The sequence below is a fragment of the Culex quinquefasciatus genome, chromosome 2 (genome assembly GCF_015732765.1).
Source record: "Culex quinquefasciatus strain JHB chromosome 2, VPISU_Cqui_1.0_pri_paternal, whole genome shotgun sequence".
NCBI lineage: Eukaryota > Metazoa > Arthropoda > Insecta > Diptera > Culicidae > Culex > Culex quinquefasciatus.
The window spans coordinates 182,627,198-182,652,921 of NC_051862.1; the positions used below are offsets into that span (position 1 = coordinate 182,627,198).

At 32.8% G+C, this 25,724-nt stretch overlaps 4 protein-coding genes across 4 annotated transcripts; 2 read left to right on the top strand and 2 right to left on the bottom strand.

Annotated features, from left to right (window-relative positions):
• Positions 1–2,553: 2,553 nt before the first annotated feature.
• Positions 2,554–4,014, bottom strand: LOC6041534. The gene is given in 4 exon segments (XM_001850730.2): positions 2,554–3,163; positions 3,165–3,586; positions 3,650–3,736; positions 3,823–4,014. Coding segments are annotated over 4 exon segments (1,155 nt in total). The 5' UTR covers positions 3,908–4,014; the 3' UTR covers positions 2,554–2,602.
• A 98-nt stretch (positions 4,015–4,112) lies between these two features.
• LOC6041533 lies at positions 4,113–5,508 on the top strand. The gene is made up of 2 exons (XM_001850729.2): positions 4,113–4,336; positions 4,398–5,508. The coding sequence occupies exons 1-2, from the start codon at positions 4,261–4,263 to the stop codon at positions 5,408–5,410; spliced, it is 1,089 nt and encodes a 362-aa protein (XP_001850781.2). The 5' UTR covers positions 4,113–4,260; the 3' UTR covers positions 5,411–5,508.
• Positions 5,509–6,750: 1,242 nt separating this feature from the next.
• On the top strand, positions 6,751–8,449 carry LOC6041532 (cyclin-dependent kinase 9). The gene is made up of 2 exons (XM_001850728.2): positions 6,751–7,128; positions 7,197–8,449. The coding sequence occupies exons 1-2, from the start codon at positions 6,965–6,967 to the stop codon at positions 8,227–8,229; spliced, it is 1,197 nt and encodes a 398-aa protein (XP_001850780.1). The 5' UTR covers positions 6,751–6,964; the 3' UTR covers positions 8,230–8,449.
• Positions 8,450–13,023: 4,574 nt separating this feature from the next.
• LOC6041531 lies at positions 13,024–15,459 on the bottom strand. Its single transcript, XM_038255392.1, has 5 exons — positions 15,256–15,459; positions 14,990–15,196; positions 14,788–14,918; positions 13,538–13,643; positions 13,024–13,479 (listed from the first exon to the last, which is right to left on the bottom strand). The coding sequence occupies exons 1-5, from the start codon at positions 15,372–15,374 to the stop codon at positions 13,056–13,058; spliced, it is 987 nt and encodes a 328-aa protein (XP_038111320.1). The 5' UTR covers positions 15,375–15,459; the 3' UTR covers positions 13,024–13,055.
• Between the last annotated feature and the right edge of the window lie 10,265 nt (positions 15,460–25,724).

Here is a 25,724-nt window from a genome sequence, read left to right on the forward strand (position 1 = left end):
CATACAAAATTTGATTTAATTATTGAGCTCAGAAATGCTTTCTGGTTCTCTGTGACAGATTTCAAGGCTGTCAGACTCTGTGTTTTCAAACTATTTGGGCCTTAATGCTGTGTTTTAATTTTCTTTCACTCTTTTAGTTTTTTTATTTGAACAATTTAATAACATTTTGAACCTTTCATATTCAAAAGTTAGATTCAAGATCTACAGTGACAAGAATTTGTTTTAGTCTCCATTTCTACAGTAAATTTTATAACAACCACAATTGACGCCACTGTCGCACACAGACCCAGACTGATAAGCCATCTGATACCACACCACTACACAACTCCAACATCACTGTTAATATTTCCAACTCAACTGATTCAACAATAATATTATGAACGTATAAATTAAAGTTAACAAAACAATGAATTTCTTTTTTTTTATTCGAGTTTGTGACACACTCCCTTCGTTTTGCCCAAACAAACGGTTGAACGTTGCATACAATCAAATTTTCAAGATCTATTAATGACAAATATGCGTCAATTTCAAAGTTTAGGCTAGGCGCAACGAAAATTAAAATCTCAGACCACACACCCACCGGAGCTACAAAAAAGGGTACGCTCAGTTTGCCTGAGAGATGTCGTCTTACTCGCAAGCTGCCTGTTAGAATAGACACAATGGTGACGATTTACAGTTCTCTTTATTTACTTCACACAAAGTAAACCTTGCAGACGCCATCTTTAACTCTAGCAACGAAAACATTTTTATGACGCCATTTTGATTTTATTCTCCACGCACGCAACGCACAATTTGTCGGCGGTGATAATAATTGTTTAAATTGGCATAAAGTCAAATTTGAATGCAAAAAATAACACTATATCGCTGTCTATTAACTTTGTTTCTTTTTTTTTGCCATCGAAAATCGACGCCATCTTGGGCCTTGCTTACAGTACCGCCGACGAAAAAACAGAAGCACGTCTTTCTTGCCGAATTCACAACCTTGCAATAAACTTTGCTCCACTTACCCTGATCCGTCGGGCTTGGCAACTTTTGCCCTCTTTGCCCCCGCCGGGGTCGTCGCTGGCACGATCGACGTTTTCTGCACCCGCGTCTTCGTCGTGACCGAGTTGGCCGCGCCATTGTCGCACTTGTTCTCACTCATTTTTTTATTCCGCGAACGTCTTTCCGCTTTTACTTCCGTTTGAAGACTGAACTCAAAACGCCAGAACTCACTATCCTGTTTCGCTCTCTTTTTCTCCCTTTCTTTCGTTTTCGTCAACTGTCAACTAGCGCGCTTTCCGGAAAGACCTTTTATCACAGGGTGCCTCTTTTCCGTAACAAGACACAGATAACGATAATCAAGAGTGTTAACTCATTAAAGTATGTTTATGGAAAGTTTTTAATAAATCGTTACCTGGCTGGCTGTATCTCCTACATCCGGGTCCATCATGCGACCCATCGTTAGTTAGATAATCGAAAGACCTTTCAAATGAGCCTAAAACATCAAGGATCTGACAACCCTATCAAAAGTTAGTGGCACTTAAGTGTTATTTATATACTTTCATGAGGCCGGATCTGAGATATTGTGATAAAAAATATTGTCTGAATCTTCCATGTGAACTTTCGTTGGATAGTTTTTTTTATCAGACCTTGCCGATGAACCAGAAAAATTGAAGGTCTGCGAACCCTATCAAAAGAAATCAGTAATAAAATTGATTTGTTAAACATGTTAAGGGAATGTTGCTATTTTTACTGAATGTATCCAGGTTTTTAAGCGAAGATGGCATTCGAAATGGTGAACGTCCGAAATGTCAAAATCGCGCAGTAGCACCAACATAAGAAAAAAATGTGGCTGTCATGCCATAGTACACTTTTTTTTCGTAATGTTGGTATACCACCGATATATATATTGATATATCACCGCGTGATTTTGACATTTCAAGTGTTCATCATTCGAACGCCATTTTCGTTTAAAAACCTGGATTGACTTTATGAATGTGAGGAAGGCACCAACCACCTAAAGGTGGATTAAGTATCGTTTTTCAAATGGAATTGCTGAATATTTAAATGATATTAGTAGTTTATGCAACAAGTTGCAAAAAGAGGATTTTTTCAGCACGAGTCGTACATTTATCCAACGAGGTTCACCGAGTTGGATAAATACGAAAAGTGCTGAAAAAATCAAGTTTTGCAACGAGTTCCATACAACATTTTTGCAATTCAAAAACACACACTGAGTGAAATGTTATGTCAAATTTTCATGTATTTTGTCAATAAATCGATTAAATCAAAAAAATGCTGAAAAGTGTTACTATTCGAAACAAGTGGTGAAAAGTTCAACTTTTCAGCACCCATTTTAGTGCTGAAAAGTAGAACTTTTCAGCATTTATTTTGAAAAGTGTTGCTATTCGATTCTGTTATTTTTGGTACAGAAAAGTAGGCTATTTTGTCGTTCAAGAATGACAGGAAAAGAAAGTAGTTTCACGACGGAATTGCAAAAAATAAATTACAAACTTTTTTGCTCAAATAATTCCAGAACGGCTATCGGATTAAATAAAAATATGGTAATTATATTTTTTATTCGTAACACTTTATTTCAAATCAGCGCATCCTCTTCTTTTCAATGTTCCCCACAATCATCCTCCTCTTCCTCCTCCTCCTCTTTGTCCTCCTGCGCATCCCTCGCCGCAGCGGCCGCTAGCTGCTCCAGTACACGCTTCCTGCGCTTGAAAAACTTTGCATCGTTGAAGCGCTGCAGCGAGCGTCGAAACTCCTGCTCCATTTCTTCCCGGCTGCAACCGGCAAACTTTTCGCACCCACTGTCGATCAGCACGTCGACCAGGGTCAGCTGGCTCGCGACGCCCGATGGTCCCGCGTCCTTGTGGCTGTTGGACGGCCTACCGGTCCACGTGTACTTGGAGGTGTTGTTGAACAGGTAGCCTACGTTTTTGCGCATGTACGCGAACACGCTCTTGCCGTTCGCTTCCAGGAAGCGCTCGAACAGCTCTTCGCGGATTGCGTTGTCCGACTGGACTAGCTCCTCCAGCCGGAACAGATAGTTGTCGTCGGCGATGGGGAGCGTGATTTGGGGCTGACGCTTCAGTGGCCGCGCTTTAGTTTGTTCTGCGTGGGGAAAATTCCGTTTTGTAGCCTGTGGTGCCGCTGCGAACCGTTGCCAGCTCGCTGCGCAGGTCTATGATGTTGTTCTTGACCGTCTTTAACGCACCGTCGTGCGCGCCCAGTTTTGCCACGATCCTGTTTAGTTTTTCATCCAACGCGTCCAACTTGGCGTCCAACGTCTCGAGCGTTACCATACTTGTCGACAATGTTAGAGACGGTTCGGATTTAATTCGGCTGTAGACGGCATTGAAACCATTGCGATCGTCGTCATTGTCAGCAGCAGAGTCGTCGTTGTCGTTGTTTTCAGTGACCTGCTGAACTCGCTTCGCTGGCGGGGTCTGCTTGACCGGGGCGGAACGAATGACCGGTGGTTTCATCTGCACGTCAATTCCGTACGGGGCCACCCGTTGCCACGTGTTTTTGACACGGCCGCTCGGAGTCACACGTGGAGTGGTTGGGCTGGGGGCGTAGACCGAGGGTGAAACTGGAACGATGGAGCAGAAGTTAGTTTATTCGTTGGACGTCTTGATTAGTATGTTCAACTCACCTTTCACCGTTCCAGTGCGATGATTTGGAATCGGCGTAACGACCTCGCCGGGTCTGCGGATAATGGGAGTCTTCTTCTTGGGCGGTTCTGAAAATAATAGTATAAACCAACTGCCCAACAAACGGTGTTCTACGGTAGCCCTATTTTCTGAGGAAAAATGTTTTTTAACATACCTTCAGAAGAATGCTCATTCTCGTCCAAATATTCCTCTTCAATGGTTTGATCGTTGTCCATCAGAACTCTCTCAATTTCGTACATTTGGTCACTGTTTAAAACATCCAAAATTACTCAAACCTAAAAATTTAACTGTTTCCGCGGCCAAATCGACTCGCTGCCGTCCAAACAACTTTTGAGCAGTTTGACGTTTTGAACAAACGAAGGAGCAATGTTTACAGCCGAGGTAGCGTCACCAGCGGCGCACGACGTCAGCCCTTTACAAGCAGCTGTCAACTGCGGCATGTTTACAAATTTTTGTTTGTTGATTCCGAGTGTTGGCTTCAGTTTGCGCGTGAAACTTGTTTGTTGCGCGTAAATTTTATAAATTTAGTCAATTTTTCTGCTGAAGCTGACGAAAGTTGACTGATTTCGTATGTTCAACACACGCCGCGTTCATGTCGAAGTTTGAGGAAGTGATATTGGGCGAAGCCGAAGTCTACGAGGACACCGAGTATCTGCTGGAAACTCCGGGTATGTTGGGGTGGTTCCGCTTATCTCAAATGTTCTATAAAAACTTTCTGGTTCATTTCAGTGAAAAAGTTGAAAATGACACCAACTCGGCCACAACCCTCGTCATCGGGGAAAAAGGTTCCGATCATTCGAAAGGCCGGCGAGGTGGTCACTCCGATGCACCTGAGGACCATCGCAAACGTCGAAGTTTCCCCGATGCTCAAGCCCAAAGCCAAACCAAACTGGTCCAAGATAACTCCACCAACGGTGAGGTCACTGCCCCGCAAACCTGTCGCCTTGCCAGTGACCATTAAGAAGCGCATTTCGCCCCCAACCTCGGACGATGACTCCCGTTCCCAACTCGACGACGAGGATCAGGAACAGGCTGAAGAAGCAGACCAAGAACAAGTGGAAAATCCGGAAGATCAAGCAACCACAAGCACGTACCATCCGTCGGAAGCCCGGATGAAGCGCATCGAGAGCAAGCTGGACATGATCCTGGAAAAGCTGAACCAACACGACGGTGCCCTAAAAGTTCTAAAGTACAACATTCGCGACCTGCGGGTGGACCTCAAAAACAGCACTCGCCAACAGGCGGAAGTCAGCTCATTCGAAGTTCAGAAACGAAAAAACACCCCAATGAAACGCGAGAAGAAACGCCTCGTCCTGTTCCCCGTCCCCGACGACAACTACCTGTACCGCCTCGAAGAGCTCATCCAAACCGACGACGACATCCGCGAGGAGGTCATAACGCTGTTCTCCGACGGTCCCACCACCAGCCTGTACGACTTCCTGCGGCGTAACATGGCGAACCTGTTCGAGAACTGCTCCAAGCACACCTGGACGGGCAAACCGCCCCACAACAGCAACCCGGACGCGCCGCCCCCGCTCCCAGCGTGCAACATGAATCTGATCGAAATACTGGTCGCGACCACCTGCGACAAGTTCCCCCACCTGACGCGGGACTCCATCGAGAAGGAGCTGCGGCGCGCGTTGCAGAACTTTAACGAAGCGCACACGACCAAGCTGAACCGGCGCAAGGTGAAGGAACAGCAGCTCGGCATCGGGCCAGGCGAGATTTCCGATGTGCTGTGAGGTGGGATGAAGTACGCGAGTTTGATTTTATTTACAAGCTTGATTTGTAAGGATTCTATACGTTGAAGGTACTAATAAACTGAATGAATAAAAGCTAAGCAAAGTTTTTATGTTCTTAGACCAAGCCAGAGACCCCATTTGATTTTCTTTTCGGTCAACAGCTAGGAAAAGGGAAAGAAAGAAAATAAATAATACATTTTCGACGGCCTTTGTCAACAGTGGTTATGGCTGCCAGAGTCCTACTAGAACGGAAGAACATTTGTGCTAGAATTTTGTAATATTATCCAGCCCTGTCAGAATCCCGCTAGAATATCGTGACTGGTATTTATAAGCTTTTGCTGATTAAATAGAAAATATTTTTCAATGGAGTCAATCGTAGCCGTAAATAATAACAATTTAGAAGAAATTTACAAAAAATAAAATAAAAATGCTTTCGTTTAGCTCCATATGACATTATTCAAGATTTTTATTCCATTTTTGCTGATAAATTGGGTACTAAAGACCTATGTCAATTTTTATGTACAACGGTAAAAATCACGATCAAAAACCATTTCTGAATACTTTTTTTTCATTTAACTCAAAAAAAAAATGACAAGACAACATTTTTTCGATGGATCAACTATGGTCCCCTTGGAACTAGCTGTCAGTAAGAACCTTTTCTGTCAAGAAGGGCCGTAAAGTTAATTTTTAAAAATTGAATTAAAAATCAATTTTAAATCCTTTGCGGTCGTTCAAAGAGTCATTGTACTCAGAAAAATAAGCGTTATCGTTTTCTCCAATAATATCACAAATTTAGGCTTAATTTTAGGACCCAATTCATGCTTAAATGGCAAATTTGTATCCAAATTGGGTCCTAAAATGAAGCTTAGATTGCTGATATTATTGTTTACAGCGATAAAGCTTATTTTTCTGAGTACAATGACCCTTTGTACGACCACAAAAAGTTTAAAATGGATTTTTAAATCAATTTTGAAAAATTTACCTCGCGGTTCTTCTTGACAGAAAAGCTCCTACTTGACAGCTCGTTCCAAGGGTACCATAGTTGATCCATCGAAAAAAATTTGTCTTGTCAAAAAAAAAATTGCATTAAAATGAAAAAAATTAATCAGAAATGTTTTTTAAGCGTGTTTTTTACCGTTGTACACGAGGTTGTACATAAAGTTTACATAGGGCTTTAGTACCCAATTATTAAATGCCGTGGCAAAGTTCAAATTTTACCCAAAATTGAGTGAGCAACAAGTAAGCAAATTTACCTACATAACGCGTGAAGTTAGCCCTCGCTCAAAAACCAACATTCCGCACTACCTCACAACTTCTACCAACCTTGCCGTTTATGACGCATATCTGCCAAAATCGTCCATTGTTGTGTTTTCTCCTGCGCTGGTTCTGCAGATCTCCATCGTCGTCGCGAAAGAAAAACCAACTTTTCCTCCATTTTCCCCCATCATCTGCTGCAGCGCTGAAACAACGCGCGTCCAATTCAAAATTTCACCCAAAAAGGTTTCCCGCAGCCGTTCGTCTGCCGTCGCGTCCGCGACCACAGCCACGACGACGATGAGCAGCAGCACTTCCGGTTCGTCGGGCCTGCAGATGTCCACCTCGTCGACGGTGCTGAGCCTGGCGGAGAAGCAAAAGTACATCGAGGACTACGACTTCCCGTACTGCGACGAGTCGAGCAAGTACGAAAAGGTGGCCAAGATTGGCCAGGGCACGTTCGGGTAGGTTGACCTTGGAAGAGGGAGGGAACATTTCGTCATTGATTGAAATTCCGATGGCTTCGTTTTAGGGAGGTGTTCAAGGCCCGGGAGAAAAAGTCCAACAAAAAGTTCGTGGCCATGAAGAAGGTGCTGATGGACAACGAAAAGGAGGGCTTTCCGATTACGGCTCTGCGGGAGATTCGTATCTTGCAGCTGCTGAAGCACGAGAATGTGGTGAATCTGATTGAGATTTGCCGGACGAAGGCAACGGCCAACAATCGTTACAGGTCTACGTTTTATCTGGTGTTTGACTTTTGCGAGCACGATCTGGCCGGGTTGTTGTCGAACATCAACGTCAAGTTCAGCCTCGGCGAGATCAAGAAGGTCATGCAGCAGCTGCTGAACGGGCTGTACTACATTCACAGCAACAAGATTCTGCACCGTGACATGAAGGCGGCCAACGTGCTGATCACCAAGAACGGTGTCCTCAAGCTGGCCGATTTCGGTCTGGCGCGTGCCTTCAGCATTACCAAAAACGGTCAAGCCAATCGATACACGAACCGCGTGGTCACACTGTGGTACCGTCCGCCAGAGCTTCTGCTCGGCGACCGCAACTACGGTCCTCCCGTTGATATGTGGGGCGCCGGCTGCATCATGGCGGAAATGTGGACCCGATCACCGATCATGCAGGGCGCCACCGAGCAGCAGCAGCTCATTTTCATCTCACAGCTGTGCGGATCGTTCACACCGGACGTGTGGCCCGGCGTCGAATCGCTCGAGCTGTACCAGAAGATGGAACTGCCGATGGGACACAAGCGCAAGGTGCGCGACCGTCTGCGGCCGTACGTCAAAGACTCGCACGGCGTCGATCTGCTCGACAAGCTGCTCATCCTGGATCCGAAGGAGCGCACCGACGCCGATTCCGCCCTCAACCATGACTTCTTCTGGACCGACCCGATGCCCTGTGATCTCAGCAAGATGCTGTCCCAGCACACGCAGAGTATGTTCGAGTATCTTACTCCGCCGCGCCGTGCTTGCCAAATGCGCCAGTATCAGCAGCAAATGGTCAACACCATGCAGCCTCGGCCCCAGGACAACAGCTATCAGGATCGCGTTTACTAGGAGGTCCAACAAAAGAATACAATTTCTACACACATTATTATTTAATCGCAGCGTAGAAGTTGATATACGTCATCATAATCGTAGGAAGTAGTTAGTTTAGTAACGCGTTTGTTATTTACGCGGGGTTCAATATTATCTTTACATTTATTTTCCCAAAAAGAGTCCTGAATTACCTTTTCAGCCGAATGAATTTATTAAATAAAACAATAAAGTACCTTAACTTATCCTTATTTTATTTTATATCACAGTTCACTTCGAAAATTGGACCGCGCACTGAACTCACAATCTAAGTGTAAAAAAGGGTATTTGGCACCTTCGGCGTTAAGCCAAGTATGGAGATAGGAAAGAGCGAAACGGTTCTGAGTTTTGAATTTAAAATTGGAAAATCAAAAGTTCAGTTTTTTTGTATTCTAAGTTTCTAGAATTCTTAAATTCATAAAATCTTTAATTCATAAAACAAAAAATGAAATTAAACAAATAACACCTATGAGCAATTCTCTACCAAAACCGGAAATGGATTTTATTTGTATTTTTTGATTTGACTCAAATTTTGTGGGGGCCTTAGCTATTTTGTGCCATTGGTTCACCCCTGGGTGCTGAAAAGGCAGAATGCGTAACGTGATTTTTGAATGCTCCCCACTGCTCCTCACTAATACATCTGCAATACAGCTGTAAACATAAACAAAGTGGAAGGCTATGTTCAAGCTCAAGCGTGACATATTTTTTGCTGCGGAAATGACTTGTTTTGATTTTTTTTTAAATCTGTTTATGTTTAAATTTTCGTTGAAAAATTAAGGGCTTCGCAATTTTTATGTTCGTAGACTAATCAATGGGCGGCCAAAAGAGGCCTTTTTTTGATTTCCACGTGACGAAATATTGCTTCAGAAGTAGGTGGAATTTCGTGAATCAGAAAAACAACCGAATCGAAGTTCCGAGATTGTGTATCTTTGAAGCGCAATAATAATGTTGGAGTAAGATTATTCAATATTATTTGGCATGTGCCATTCATTGATAATTCGTCGCTAATATTTCACAAAGCGTCATAAACGTAGGTTTTGCGTAAGACATAGCGCTTATTGATATGCTAGCGACGAATTTACCCAATCTCGATTTCTACCCTCTTTAGGATTTGTTTACTTCGATACCGCAAAAACTCGACACCACCGGCTAAATAAATTATAGATCCAGAGTCTCGGCCCGAAACTTCAAACACGAACAAAAGCAGCGAACCGAAGATTGGCAATGACGTTTTGGAATTTTGACAGTTTGGAACGCATGAATTACCCCATTATCGGTTTCCCGCATGGGTGATGTGGAAATTGTTGCACCTGACTGAAGTTGGGAATTTGGCAACTTATTTAATTTATGCTAAATTTCAAAATTTAAACACGAATCTACAGCGAATCGATGTGAAAACAAAAGATACACTAAAGGCACGATGATTTAATGTGCAATCTTGATCAGAATCGCGGTAAAAGCGGTTTAAATTGAAAAATAATAATAAAGCAAATTCTGGTCTAGAATTTAAGGAAATTTTGTCTGTTTTGTAAGACTCAATGTTATTGCACAATGGTTATAGAATTTCTCACAAAAAAGTAAATTTTTCGGTTCGTCCACAAACAATCTCATGTTTGTAAACAAACGACGCCATATTGCCAATGTTGTTTGGTAGCTCATATTAGGCCATCGCCGGGGCCCTGTATAGATCGATTACAATACTTGTCACTTTTTGGTATCATTTTGCGAACAGTAAATTGGTTCCACTTTGACAGTTCTAAATTGAGGCCGCTTTGCGAACAACTATTCTGCACCCAGGTTCACCCATACAAGTCTCCATACAATTTTGGCTGCTGTCCATACAAAAATGGTACGCAAATATTCAAGCAGCTGTAACTTTTGAGTAAATTTTCTGATCAATTTGGTGTCTTCGGCAAAGTTGTAGGTATTGTTGAGGACTCTTGAGAAAAAAAGGGAAAAGGAAAAAAATTGCAGATTTTTTAATCAACTTTTTTTTCACTAAAACTCAATTTCCCAAAATACGTATTTTTTGATTTTCGAGATTTTTTGATATATTTTAGGGGACAAAAATCCGCAACTTTTGAGGCATAGAGAAACATGGTCAAAAAATCTGCCGCCGAGTTATGAATTTTTGAAAAAATAGTGATTTTTGAAAAAAATCGAAGTTTCATGCAAAAACAAGTTTGACATTATTTTTTAATGCAAAATTGGATTTGCAATCGAAAAAAACTTTTCAGATTTTTTGATACAGTGCTCCGTTTTCAAGATATAGCCACCGAAAGTTTAATTTTAGCGAAATATTTGCAGTTTTTCAATTTTTAAAAATAATGGCCATGAGTGACCATTTCTGAAAATATTTTTTTTTAAAAGTTCAGAAAGTTTGCTTCAAAATTGTCTAAGAGACATTAAAAATTGGACCTCGGGTTGCTGAGATAGAACCGCTTTAAGAAAAAGAAACAGGAAAATTGAAGTTTTCTAAATCTCACCAAAACAACCCACCATATTCTAATGACGATATCTCAGCAACTAATGGTCCAACTTTTAACGTTAAAACATGAAACATTCGTGAAATTTCCCGATCTTTTCGAAAAAAATATTTTGAAAAAAAAATCAAGACTAGCATTTTAAATGGGGCGTAATATTCAATGTTTGGCCCTTTTAAAATTTTAGTCTTGATTTAAAAAAAAAACGAATGTTTCACGTTTTAACATTGAAAATCGCACCATTAGTTGCTGAGATATCGTCATCAGAAAATGGTGGGTTGTTTTGGTGATATTTAGAAAACTTCAATTTTCCTGTTTCTTTTTCTTAAAGCGGCTCTATCTCAGCAACCCGAGGTCCAATCTTCAATGTCTCTTACACAATTTTATAGCAAATTTTCTGAACTTTTCAAAAAATATATTTTAAGAAATGGTCACTCATGGTCACTATTTTTAAAAATTGAAAAACTTCAAATATTTCGCTAAAATCAAACTTTTGGTGGCTATATTTTGAAAACGGAGCCCTTTATCAAAAAATCTGTAAAGCAATTTTCGATTCCAAATTCAATTTTGCATTATAAAATAATGTCAAACTTGTTTTTGCATGAAACTTCGATTTTTTCGAAAAATAAAAATGGTCGAGTTGCTCCTATGCAACTATAAATCGGAGCGTTTGGTATGGTATGTCCACGTATTCTTGCTCCCCTGTAGATTTTGTGAAATGTGATCTGTTCTCAGAGTCCTCTTTGCGGTAAACATAACGCAGTAGGGCTAGCCGCTTTAATTTTTGTAATACATTTTCGGGTGTTCTTGGATGTACTGCAATTTTTAATAATTTCAAGAAAAGTGCTGCTTGGGGCGTAATCTAATCACAAGACTTTCCAGCATGCTTTCATCGGATTGGCTGCGTTTGTGTTAGATTAAAAAGATTAGATTGAAATATTTTAATTTTTTTGCGGTTTGAAATTTTTGAATTTTTAAGCATTTTTTTTAATTTTGAATTATTTGAATAATTAAACTAAGAATTGGTGATTATTTTTTGTAAAGATATTTTTTTTAAATCTCCGATTTTTATTAACTTCTCAGATTTAAAATCCACTTTTAAAAAAATATATTTTTGAATTCTTAATATATGTGTGTTTGCTTCGATATTCCAGTTGGTTTACTTCACTTCGAGCAAATAATTTGATCTGAGCAACTTTTTGTCATTTTGACCCGTTCTGATATCTATCCAGAAGAGTAAATATAATTATGTATAATAATCTTTGATTCAAGCATTTTAATTTTTTTACCCTATGTTTTTTTACCGTAAAAAATTCCCCTATACATAAACAATAATAACTGTTTAGTTTTTGATTCGGAGTTGATGTGCATACGTGAAGGTGGGATGTCAAAATGAAAATTGAGTTTTCGAATGATTATAGCCTTTTCATTTACAGATTTAATATTTCACACACACACACAATAAATAAAAAAATACAATAATAAAATTATACATGTACTCTATTTTTATGATATTTCAAACAAAAGGATTTTTTTGATCATTAAGTTGCTTTACCCTTTTTGGTGTCTCTCAAATTTAATGCAATTTAACAGCCTTTGAAAGTTTTTTTTTTTGTTTTTAAATGTTTTATTTTTGATCATTTGAAAAAAAAAATATGGGTAATTCTCTACCAACTCACACGAAATCGGGAAAAGTTGCCCCGACCCCTCTTCGATTTGTGTGAAACCTTGTTCTAAGCGATAACCTATTGTCCCTGATCACGAATCCGAGGTACGTTTTTGATATCTTGTGACGGAGGGGCGGTACGGCCCCTTTCATTTTTCAACATGCGAAAAAAGAGGTGTTTCTCAATAAGGGGGTTTTATGTAAAATTAGACGCCCGGTTTGATGACGTACTCAGAATTCCGAAAAAACGTATTTTTCATCGAAAAAACACTAAAACAGTTTTAAAAGGTCTGCCATTTTCCGTTACTCGACTGTAAAAAAAATGGGAACACGTCATTTTAAGGGAAATTTAATGTACATTTCGAATTTACATTGACCCAGAAGGGTCGCATGTTCAAAAATGGAAGGGGTCGTACCGCCCCTCCGTCACGAGATATCAAAAAACGGACCTCGGATTCGTGATCAGGGACAAAAGTTACCCCTTAGGACAGTTTCACGCAAATTGAAGAGGGGTCGGGCAACTGCTGTGTGAGTTGGTGGAGAATTATATATATGTATATATTAAATTTTCTTAAAAAAAAAGGTTTGAGAAAAAATCCTCAATTATCAATCATATGAAGGCTGAGATATATGCTCTACATTTATTGTACCACATATTTTTAGACCTTGATTATTTTTAAAACCACGTTGCTCACAACAATAACAATCTGTCCTGATGTTAGCAAAATCCAATTGAAAATATTACGAAACCAATCCTTCTGTAACATTACTTCATGAATACTCAGTATCACAAACAACACCCCACGACTTTTCCAACCAAGCTGACGATAGTGGGACTCTTCACCAGCTAATTTCTCCGCGGACCAATAGCTGTACCCCGGAAGGCCGGCGACTCGCCCCGCGGCAAACATTAGCGCGCCATGATCAAGCAGCAAGTTGAAACACCAGAGACCGGCCAGCAGTGCTTCGGCTGCCCGTTCAAATTTGTCGTCCCGTTTGGTCAGGGCTGATTTGAGGTGCTTGCGTTGGATTTGATCGATTCTGGCGATGGTTTCCTCCATGTTTGGGGTGCAAACGTTGAATCTAATTGAAAATTTTGGTTAGTTATAATGTCTTAGGTTGGGTTTCGCTTCACACTTACCGATCTTCAAGTCCTAGTAGAAATCCCAAAACTCTCCAAAAGTGGCACAGAGCTTCCAAATCTTGTGGACTCGTTTTGGAGCCAACTTTTTCAGGATTCAAAATAACTAGGGTTAGTGAAATTTCACGATTTCGCGGACAGCGTGAAATCCGCGAAATTTGTCTTTTTCCGCGAAATCTCGTGAAATCTTATGTTTTGTGTGAAACTGTAACGATTTTTTTTTTCAAAATTTTTTATCAAACTCAAACAGGTATAAAAATAATTCTATAGAATTAAGCGAGTGAAAATACTCTTTTTCAATTACTTATATAGGGTTAGTGAAATTTGATGACCGTCCGCGAACGGTGTGAAATTCTTGATATTTATAAATTTTCTCAGCTCATTTTTTTCTTCAAGCAACTTCAATATTTCAACCATGAAGACTTTTTAAGTAAATTTTATAAGTTTTTAATTGAAAAGCTTGATATGAACCATTTGAAGAATTGTTTAGATTTATCAGTTTTTAGGAACTTACAATCTTTTTTAAATATTTTGTCAATTTAGTAAAAATTTCACTACTTTTCAATTTGAAAATTAAATTTTCAAAAAGAAATAAGCTTTGTTTTAGTCAAAATCAGGTGAAGAGCATTAAAAGTACTCTTCATTTTGAAATCACATTTTAAAAAGATATCAGATTTTTTTTCTAAGTTCTGTTTTATTTTAACGAAATTTGATTTTTTGGGGGATGATTCCCGTGAAAGTTAAAAAATGACAGCTTTTTTTGTTTTCTGTTCTCATTTTAAATAAAAATTTCGATTTTGTAACAAATTATATTATTTTTGCCTATTGATATTATATTTAGTTTTTGGAAAGAGAGATGAAATCATTAAAAAATATTTTGAATTGACTAAATGTCGCAGAAAATTCAACTAACTATTTTACTCATATTGGATGGACAAGATTATTATACGCATGCCCTACATTTTGTTTTAAATATAAAAAGAGCTATAAACTAGGTGGAAACTTTTTTGAAAATTATGAGAGTTTTTTTGTTTCACGTTCAAATTTAGTGAAGATTTTTTTAGTTTATTGAAGAATAATATATAATGAACCAAAAAAAGTAGTTTCTGTGATTTAAACAAAATATTTTCAGAGTTATTTTAAAAAATTTCACGTTCCGCGAAATTTGCGTGAAATTTTGTGTTTTGCAATTGAGTTTCCCGTGAAATTTGCTATTTTCGAGCGTGAAAAATCACTAAGCCTAAAAATAACGTACCCCATGAAGGCAAACTGAGTTATTGCTAGATCTTTCTGAGAAATGATGATTCCATAATTTTTAGAATTCGCACGTTTCACGATAGTGGAATGAACTCTGCGCACATGTTCCAGCGACTTCCACGAACTAAATTACATGAGAAAAAATAAAATCGATTGTAAATAAGTAGTTATTACACAACTTGAAACCACACAAACCTGCTGCCCGGTTCAAAGTCTTGGCAGTACCAGTTGATGGTATGCTTCATGGCGGCCAGATAACGCTTGGCGGCAATTTTGAACGTTGGCTTTCGCGTTGTGAAGATGAGCGCGTTCAGAATCGATGGCACGGTCAACGCGGCCAGCAGTCCGCAGATCGTCGCGTAGTAGATCGCGGCAAAGTTCTTCCGGAAGAAGCGCTGGGCTCTATGATAAGTTTGTTGGTAAGTACAATTTTCCTAAAAGCAAATCCCACACAATCTTACCGCCTTATTTTGACCCGATCATACCACGGTGGAACTCCAGTGTCGAACAGCTCTTCGTTGACCGACCTGGTCTCTCCGTCGCTGAGCAAATCGTCTAGGTATTTGTCTTTGGAAGACATTTTCAAGCAACTGGCAAGCTGGACAACACGTGTTGAACTGCTCTGCTTAAAGTTGCAGCGATTAGTGAACGTGTTTTATGCGTAGCAATGCAACGCGGGATGATCACCACAGAGTTGTTGATGCTTAATTGATTGATGGTGGAAATATTCCCATAAGCAAAATCGTAATTAATCATTGTTTTATTTTAATGTAATTAAAAATGGTAACAATTGCAGTTGCTGAATAATGAAATCTAATAAAATGTAAACATTCTATGAATATTAAAAAATGTTAAATCATCATTCTCTTACAAAACAACACATTTTGAAGAAATGATAAAACAAAACATCGGTGATGCATCGATCAAATCACTGTTAAGTCGCACAATTTGCAGTAAATTAATTAATATGCATAATAAGATAGATTAACGATGGCAGATAGGCGGTCGATAGTATGGCGAGAAATTTCCTTAGAGCAAATTTTTCATGGTTGTTGTTTACTAGTTATTTTTCACGATTAAAAAGTCATTTCTATAGAATCGTTGATCGAAAGACACGCTAACATTTTGGATGGACGGGTTAATAGTGGAGCAAAATTTTCATTTATTAGATATTGAAATAAGTGAGTGTTCTTGTGTGCTAACCAGAAAGACCTGCCCATGGCATCGTAGCTCGGAAGGCTCGTGGACGGGTCTATTATGAGAGTCCTCTCCATAGCATTGTTACTCGGGAGGCATCGAAAAGTCAATACCTTATCCTACTAACCAAAAAATAATAATAATAATAATCTCGTGATGCTTGAAGGAGATGCTGTGGATTCTACTGTCTCAAGCGGTGTCAATAGGTATAAAGCGGAAAGCTATGTGCGGACTAACATTCCTCCCTTTCGTTGAACTGCATGCTTCTTGGGAGGGCTCCGGTATTGATTAATAAAGTAGGGATCTTCAGAGGCGATGGTTGGCTCCCACTGATCATTTTTGTTTCATTGTTATGCTTCAGCTGATCTGTCAATAAAGGAGTAGCAGCTCATTGCCAGTCAATCATTCTCATGCTCGGATATTAAATAAAAAATTTAGTTGGCTTAGCATACCAGAGTGTCTTCTATTTAAATTGATTAGTCAGCATCTTCTAAAACAGGGGTGACCAAAGTATGGCCCGCGGGCCAAATGTGGCCCACGAGGAGATTTTTTGTGGCCCGCGGGCCCGTTTCGAATGATCATGTAAAATGGCCCTTTGACCAATCTGTACAGTAATTTGTAATTTTTAAAAATTAAGGTTTGGTTCAAGTGTGGTTTGGTTGAGCGTTTTAGTAGAATGCTAATTTGACTAAAGTGAAAAAACTGTAAAGATATCAAAATATAGGCATTCCATTCAAAAATTAATTCAAAAATTAGAAAGCACCATTTTTAATGGATTCAGTCAAACTTATCTTGCTCCTATAAACAACCCAGGGATTTGAAGTTATGAAATTTGGTGACAAATCTGAGTGCATAACATCTGATTCAGACAGACAAAAAATATTAAAATTTTATTGAAATTAGAGGAAGAATTGCTTAGAAATCTTTTGCAACGAATTATTATAATTTTTCAAAGTTTATTTTACCATTTTTAAAATATAATAAGAATCGTTGAAAATACAAAGGAATTCAAATAATTACATTTTTTCCAATTTCATTATCTTTGTGACAATGTGATTGTTTTTAGCCACAAAATGATCAACCACCTCTCGACCTTGACCAGGCCATGGTATTTATAATTCTTACAAAAATACTGTATTTCCTGATTCAATGTTTGGCATAAACATTGCAATGAAGAGCTTACGAATGATATGTTTTGCTATTTTTTTATTTTGCTGATTAAGGGGTTACATACATGTAAGAAATCGTAAAATTTCATAATTCAGAAAATTTATTGAATCCTTTGAAAAGATGATTTTCAATCACTCCTGAAAGTTTCATGAAGATATTTCATGAATAAACTGAGTTGAAGACGATTTAAACTCAAAATTTTGCCGACTGCGGACTGTCAAACTTTGCGAGCGTTTTTCTCTAAACACCGAGTTGATTTACGGGTGCCACGATATCTCGAGATGGGATGGACCAAATTGGCTGAAATTTGAGAAGACTCTTAAGACATATCCCGTGTGCCTGACGAGGCCCGATTTAGAAATTTTGCTTTAAAAAAAATACAAAAATCAAAAACTGACCATTTTTTATATGAAAAACACAAAAATATTTTTATCTTTTTTTAAAATAAACTTTTTGAAAATCGGCCTTCGTCATGCACACGGGACCGGTTTAACGAGTCTTCACCAAAATTTTGAGCCAATATGGTCATAGCCAGGGGCGCCGACTCTGGGGGGGCACGGTACTTTTTGCCCCCCTTAAAATTGGGCAGGGGGGGCAGCCCATACATTGTGCCCCCCAGAAATTTTGGAAGAAAAATATTCTTATTTTAAATATTAAAAAAAAAATCACAGAAATAATTGAAAATAATATTTAAAACTGAATTGGAATTGGATAGAATTCTTGTAAGCAAATCTGTAAAATAGTTCAAAAACTTTTGTTGTTTTCTAAATCGACAACGTTTTATCTACACTACTGCGCTCTCTTATGCTAACTAGGTAGGAAAACCAGCAAGCTTAGTATACAAGAGCAAACTTACGCAAACTCTTGCCAAAACAATCATCAAGTTTTCAGACGCAACATTCTGCGATTTGCCATTGTAGATCAGGATTTAACGAAAATGAACTGAAACACTTTTCAAAATGGTCATTTGATGACAGCTTTACATTTAAAAAAATGCTGATAAATTCGATATTGAGCAATTCCATGTCAAATAGGGAATCGGTTGTACCCGACCCTCTCCGATTTCAATGAAACTTTGTAGACATGTTATCCTAGGCATATATAAGCCATTTTTGGGTATATGGAGCCAGTACCTAACACTCGATAATTACATTTTAGAAGGGCGTACGTGTTTTCAATATTTTTGTATTTCGTAATTTAAATATTGCTGTATCTCGAAGCCGATTTTTAAGTTTAAAAGTTAAATTTGAAGGTGAGCCCAAAACAAATCGTGGACTCACCTTCAAATTTATCTTTTAAACTTAAAAATCAAAAAATCTCATAAAAGTAGAGTGCTTTTTTTCTTTCAGTGTATTTTTTCGGAAAGCCCGTCAAATTTCCTACAAGTTTGTCTTTGACCACTTTTTGATATGATGCAACGGCTTCGAGATACAGCAATATTTAAATTACGAAATACAAAAATATTGAAAACACGTACGCCCTTCTAAAATGTCATTATCGAGTGTTACTGGCTCCATATACACAAAAATAGCTTATATATGCCTCGGATAACATGTCTACAAAGTTTCATTGAAATCAGAGAGGGTCGAGAAAAAGTACCTAAAAATCCTGTTTTGGGCTGTTGAATTGCTTTTTGCCTTCCTCACTGAGGTAAGGCTATAATCCTGCTCTAAAAATGAACTTTGTATAAAAACGTCGTAGACCCACCTTCATGTATACCTATCGACTCAGAATCGAAAACTGAACAAATGTCTGTGTGTATGTGTGTGTGTATGTATGTATGTGACCAACAAACTAGCTCATGTTTCTCGGCACTGGCTGAACCGATTTGACCCGAACCTGTTGCATTCGACTTGGCTTAGAGTCCCGCCCGTGTGGATCAATCGGACCGCGCACTGGACTCACAATCCAGAGGTCGCCGGTTCGAATCCCGCGGCGGGCGCTCTAAAATTCTTTGTGTAAATATGGGTATTCGGCGCCGTCGCTCCGTGCCATACTTTCATACACTTAGGAGCCCAGGGCGGCGAAGTCCTTGTAGATAAAAGGAAGACACTAGTGGTTGGTACTAGCAATGGTGGCCGACAGCTATAAAAAGTCAACTTCGTTTTTAGGGTCCCATAGATCGAGTTTTATACAGATTGAAGTTTCGATAAGTAGTTCAAAAGTTATGTATAAAAATGTGTTTTCACATATATTTGGATCTCACTTAACTGTATGTAAACTATGTCCGGATCCACCATCTGACCCCTCGTTGGTAAGGTTATCAAAAGACCTTTCCAACGAGTCCAAAACATTGAAGATCTGGCAACCCTGTCTCGAGATATGCCCACTTAAGTGATATTAATGCACTTTTTAAAGTCGGATCTCACTTAAATGTATGTAAACTAGGTCCGGATCCACCATCTGACCCATCGTTGGTTAGGTTATAAAAAGATCTTTCCAACGAGTCCAAAACATTGAAAATCTGGCAACCCTGTCTCGAGATATGCCCACTTAAGTGATATTGATGTACTTCTTGGAAATCACTTAAATGTATGTAAATTATGTCTGGATCCACCATCCAACCCATCGTTGCTTAGATTATCAAAAAACCTTCCCAACGAGTTCAAAACATTGAAGATCTGGCAACCCTGTCTCTAGCTATGGTCACTTAAGTGACATTTATGTGCTTTTGGAAGCTGGATCTAATTTAAATGCATGTAAACTATGTCCGGATCCACCATCCGACAAGTCCAAAACATTGATTATCTGGCATCCCTATCTCGAGGTATGGCCACTTAAGTGATATTTATGTACTTTTTTATTCCGGATCTAAAAAATACATGAAATGTTTGTACAATTCCATCACATCAGCCATTGTTGGAAATAAGTGAGGAAGGCTCAAACCACGTAGGTGGATTAAGTTAGTTTTTTTGGGTAATTTTAGGTAATTTTTTTCTTGATTTCATTTAAAAAAATTGCAAATTTTTGGTCGTATCAAATTGTCAAAATGCTTTTTTTTGATTTTATTAAAAACCGTTTGTGTATCTTTTTGGTTATTCTTAAATGCTTAAATTCTTATATTCTTAAATTCTTAAATTCTTAAATTCTTAAATTCTTAAATTCTTAAATTCTTAAATTCTTAAATTCTTAAATTCTTAAATTCTTAAATTCTTAAATTCTTAAATTCTTAAATTCTTAAATTCTTAAATTCTTAAATTCTTAAATTTTAAATTCTTAAATTCTTAAATTCTTAAATTCTTAAATTCTTAAATTCTTAAATTTTAAATTCTTAAATTCTTAAATTCTTAAATTCTTAAATTCTTAAATTCTTAAATTTTTAAATTTTAAATTCTTAAATTTAAATTCTTAAATTCTTAAATTTAAATTCTTAAATTTTAAATTCTTAAATTCTTAAATTCTTAAATTCTTAAATTCTTAAATTCTTAAATTCTTAAATTCTTAAATCTTAAATTTTAAATTCTTAAATTCTTAAATTCTTAAATTCTTAAATTCTTAAATTCTTAAATTCTTAAATTCTTAAATTCTTAAATTCTTAAATTTAAATTCTTAAATTCTTAAATTCTTAAATTCTTAAATTCTTAAATTCTTAAATTCTTAAATTCTTAAATTCTTAAATTCTTAAATTCTTAAATTCTTAAATTCTTAAATTCTTAAATTCTTAAATTTTAAATTCTTAAATTTTAAATTCTTAAATTCTTAAATTCTTAAATTCTTAAATTCTTAAATTTAAATTCTTAAATTCTTAAATTCTTAAATTTAAATTCTTAAATTCTTAAATTCTTAAATTCTTAAATTCTTAAATTCTTAAATTCTTAAATTTTAAATTTAAATTCTTAAATTCTTAAATTCTTAAATTCTTAAATTCTTAAATTCTTAAATTCTTAAATTCTTAAATTTTAAATTCTTAAATTCTTAAATTCTTAAATTCTTAAATTCTTAAATTTAAATTCTTAAATTTAAATTTAAATTTTAAATTCTTAAATTCTTAAATTCTTAAATTCTTAAATTCTTAAATTCTTAAATTCTTAAATTCTTAAATTCTTAAATTCTTAAATTCTTAAATTTAAATTTTAAATTCTTAAATTCTTAAATTCTTAAATTCAAATTTAAATTCTTAAATTCTTAAATTCTTAAATTCTTAAATTCTTAAATTCTTAAATTTAAATTCTTAAATTCTTAAATTCTTAAATTCTTAAATTCTTAAATTCTTAAATTCTTAAATTTAAATTTAAATTCTTAAATTTCTTAAATTCTTAAATTCTTAAATTCTTAAATTCTTAAATTCTTAAATTCTTAAATTCTTAAATTTAAATTTAAATTCTTAAATTCTTAAATTTTAAATTCTTAAATTTAAATTTCTTAAATTCTAAAATTTAAATTTTAAATTCTTAAATTCTTAAATTCTTAAATTCTTAAATTCTTAAATTCTTAAATTCTTAAATTCTTAAATTTAAATTCTTAAATTCTTAAATTCTTAAATTCTTAAATTCTTAAATTTAAATTTAAATTCTTAAATTCTTAAATTTAAATTCTTAAATTCTTAAATTCTTAAATTCTTAAATTCTTAAATTCTTAAATTTTAAATTTAAATTTTAAATTCTTAAATTCTTAAATTCTTAAATTTAAATTCTTAAATTCTTAAATTTAAATTTTAAATTCTTAAATTTAAATTCTTAAATTCTTAAATTCTTAAATTTTAAATTCTTAAATTTAAATTCTTAAATTCTTAAATTTTAAATTCTAAATTCTTAAATTTAAATTCTTAAATTCTTAAATTTTAAATTTAAATTCTTAAATTCTTAAATTCTAAATTTTTAAATTCTTAAATTCTTAAATTTAAATTTAAATTTAAATTCTTAAATTTAAATTTTAAATTTAAATTTAAATTCTTAAATTTTAAATTCTTAAATTCTTAAATTCTTAAATTCTTAAATTCTTAAATTCTTAAATTCTTAAATTTTAAATTCTTAAATTTTAAATTTAAATTCTTAAATTCTTAAATTTAAATTCTTAAATTCTTAAATTCTAAATTCTTAAATTTTAAATTTTAAATTCTTAAATTTAAATTTAATTTTAAATTTTAAATTCTTAAATTCTTAAATTCTTAAATTTTAAATTCTTAAATTCTTAAATTTTAAATTTAAATTCTTAAATTCTTAAATTCTTAAATTCTTAAATTCTTAAATTTAAATTCTTAAATTCTTAAATTTTTAAATTCTTAAATTCTTAAATTTAAATTTTAAATTTAAATTCTTAAATTTTAAATTTTAAATTTTAAATTCTTAAATTCTTAAATTTAAATTCTTAAATTTAAATTTAAATTTAAATTCTTAAATTTAAATTTTAAATTCTTAAATTCTTAAATTCTTAAATTCTTAAATTTAAATTTTAAATTTAAATTTAAATTCTTAAATTCTTAAATTTAAATCTTAAATTCTTAAATTCTTAAATTCTTAAATTCTTAAATTTTAAATTCTTAAATTTTAAATTCTTAAATTTAAATTCTTAAATTTAAATTCTTAAATTCTTAAATTCTTAAATTCTTAAATTTAAATTCTTAAATTTTAAATTTAAATTTAAATTTAAATTCTTAAATTCTAAATTCTTAAATTCTTAAATTTAAATTTAAATTTAAATTCTTAAATTCTTAAATTCTTAAATTCTTAAATTTTAAATTCTAAATTCTTAAATTCTTAAATTCTTAAATTCTTAAATTCTTAAATTCTTAAATTCTTAAATTTTAAATTCTTAAATTCTTAAATTTTAAATTTAAATTTTAAATTCTTAAATTCTTAAATTTAAATTCTTAAATTCTTAAATTTAAATTCTTAAATTTTAAATTTTTTAAATTCTTAAATTTAAATTTTAAATTTAAATTCTTAAATTCTTAAATTCTTAAATTCTTAAATTCTTAAATTCTTAAATTTAAATTCTTAAATTCTTAAATTCTAAATTTAAATTCTAAATTCTTAAATTCTTAAATTCTAAATTTAAATTCTTAAATTTAAATTTTAAATTTTAAATTTAAATTCTTAAATTCTTAAATTCTTAAATTTAAATTTAAATTTTAAATTTAAATTTAAATTCTTAAATTCAATTCTAAATTCTTAAATTCTTAAATTCTTAAATTCTAAATTCTTAAATTTTAAATTCTTAAATTTAAATTTAAATTTAAATTTAAATTCTTAAATTTAAATTTTAAATTCTTAAATTCTTAAATTCTTAAATTCTTAAATTTTAAATTTAAATTCTTAAATTCTAAATTCTTAAATTCTTAAATTCTTAAATTTTAAATTCTTAAATTCTTAAATTTAAATTTAAAATTCTTAAATTCTTAAATTCTTAAATTCTTAAATTCTTAAATTTAAATTCTTAAAATTTAAATTCTTAAATTCTTAAATTCTTAAATTCTTAAATTCTTAAATTTTTAAATTTTTAAATTTTAAATTTTAAATTCTTAAATTTAAATTTAAATTTAAATTTAAATTTAAATTCTTAAATTCTTAAATTTTAAATTCTTAAATTTTAAATTCTTAAATTCTTAAATTCTAAATTTAAATTTTAAATTTTAAATTCTAAATTCTTAAATTCTTAAATTCTAAATTTAAATTTTTAAATTTAAATTCTTAAATTCTTAAATTCTTAAATTCTTAAATTCTTAAATTTTAAATTCTTAAATTCTTAAATTTTAAATTCTTAAATTTAAATTCTTAAATTTTAAATTTAAATTTAAATTTTAAATTCTTAAATTCTTAAATTTAAATTTAAATTCTTAAATTTAAATTCTTAAATTCTTAAATTTAAATTCTTAAATTCTTAAATTCTTAAATTTAAATTTTAAATTTAAATTCTTAAATTCTTAAATTTTAAATTTAAATTCTTAAATTCTAAATTTAAATTTAAATTTAAATTTTAAATTTAAATTTAAATTCTAAATTCTAAATTTAAATTTAAATTTTAAATTCTTAAATTTAAATTCTTAAATTTAAATTCTAAATTCTTAAATTTTAAATTTAAATTTAAATTAAATTCTTAAATTTTAAATTTTTAAATTCTTAAATTTAAATTCTTAAATTCTTAAATTTAAATTTAAATTTAAATTTTAAATTTTAAATTTTAAATTTAAATTTCTTAAATTTTAAATTTAAATTTAAATTTTAAATTTTAAATTTAAATTCTTAAATTTAAATTCTAAATTTAAATTTTAAATTTAAATTTTAAATTCTTAATTCTTAAATTCTAAATTTAAATTCTTAAATTTAAATTCTTAAATTTAAATTCTAAATTCTTAAATTCTAAATTCTTAAATTTAAATTCTTAAATTTTAAATTTTTAAATTCTTAAATTTCTTTAAATTTAAATTCTAAATTCTTAAATTTAAATTTTAAATTTTAATTCTAAATTTAAATTTAAATTCTAAATTTAAATTTAAATTTTTAAATTTAAATTTAAATTCTTAAATCTTAAATTTAAATTCTTAAATTCTTAAATTCTTAAATTCTTAAATTCTTAAATTTAAATTTAAATTTAAATTTTAAATTCTTAAATTCTAAATTTAAATTCTAAATTCTTAAATTCTAAATTCTTAAATTTAAATTTAAATTCTTAAATTTAAATTCTTAAATTTTAAATTTAAATTCTTAAATTCTAAATTCTTAAATTTAAATTCTTAAATTCTAAATTCTTAAATTTAAATTCTAAATTTAAATTCTAAATTCTAAATTCTTAAATTTTAAATTTTAAATTCTTAAATTTAAATTTAAATTTAAATTCTTAAATTCTTAAATTCTAAATTCTTAAATTCTTAAATTCTTAAATTCTTAAATTCTAAATTCTAAATTTAAATTTAAATTTAAATTTAAATTTTAAATTCTAAATTTAAATTTAAATTCTAAATTCTTAAATTCTAAATTCTAAATTCTAAATTTAAATTCTTAAATTCTTAAATTCTAAATTCTTAAATTCTTAAATTCTTTAAATTGATGTTAAATTTTCGATTTTTTTAAACATGGTTTTTTTTGTAATTTCAAATTTCTGATTTTTAAATTTCTGAATTTCTACTTTGATTTCTTAAAATTTTTAAGCCATGAGTTTTAACCCTAGAGTTTTTAAACTTTTTTTAAATTTTGGAATATTTATTTTTTCAAATAACTGAAAATCTTTTTCTAAATTGCAGATTTGAAAAATGTTGTTTTTTTAATGTGTATTTTCCAATTTCTAAAGTTCTAAATTTTGCTTTTTACTTTTGTTTTCATTTTTAGAATATTTGTGTTGTTGAATTTTAAATACCTGATCATTTTTATTATTGACTGTTACTTCTGGAAAATAAGTGAGAATATGCCATTAGAAGGAATTCGCCTTTCAAACATATAAAAAATTCCCCAATAAACATTCTCAATCACTTTTAATAAATAATCTTCAAAAAAAAAAAATGGATTCCGGAATGAAAAACTCGTATCACATCGTAATATTCAAATTGGTAAAATTCGTGATATACAATAAACTTAAACATCAAATCGCCACTCACCTAACGATTTCGGAAAACAACCGTGCCCCCCAA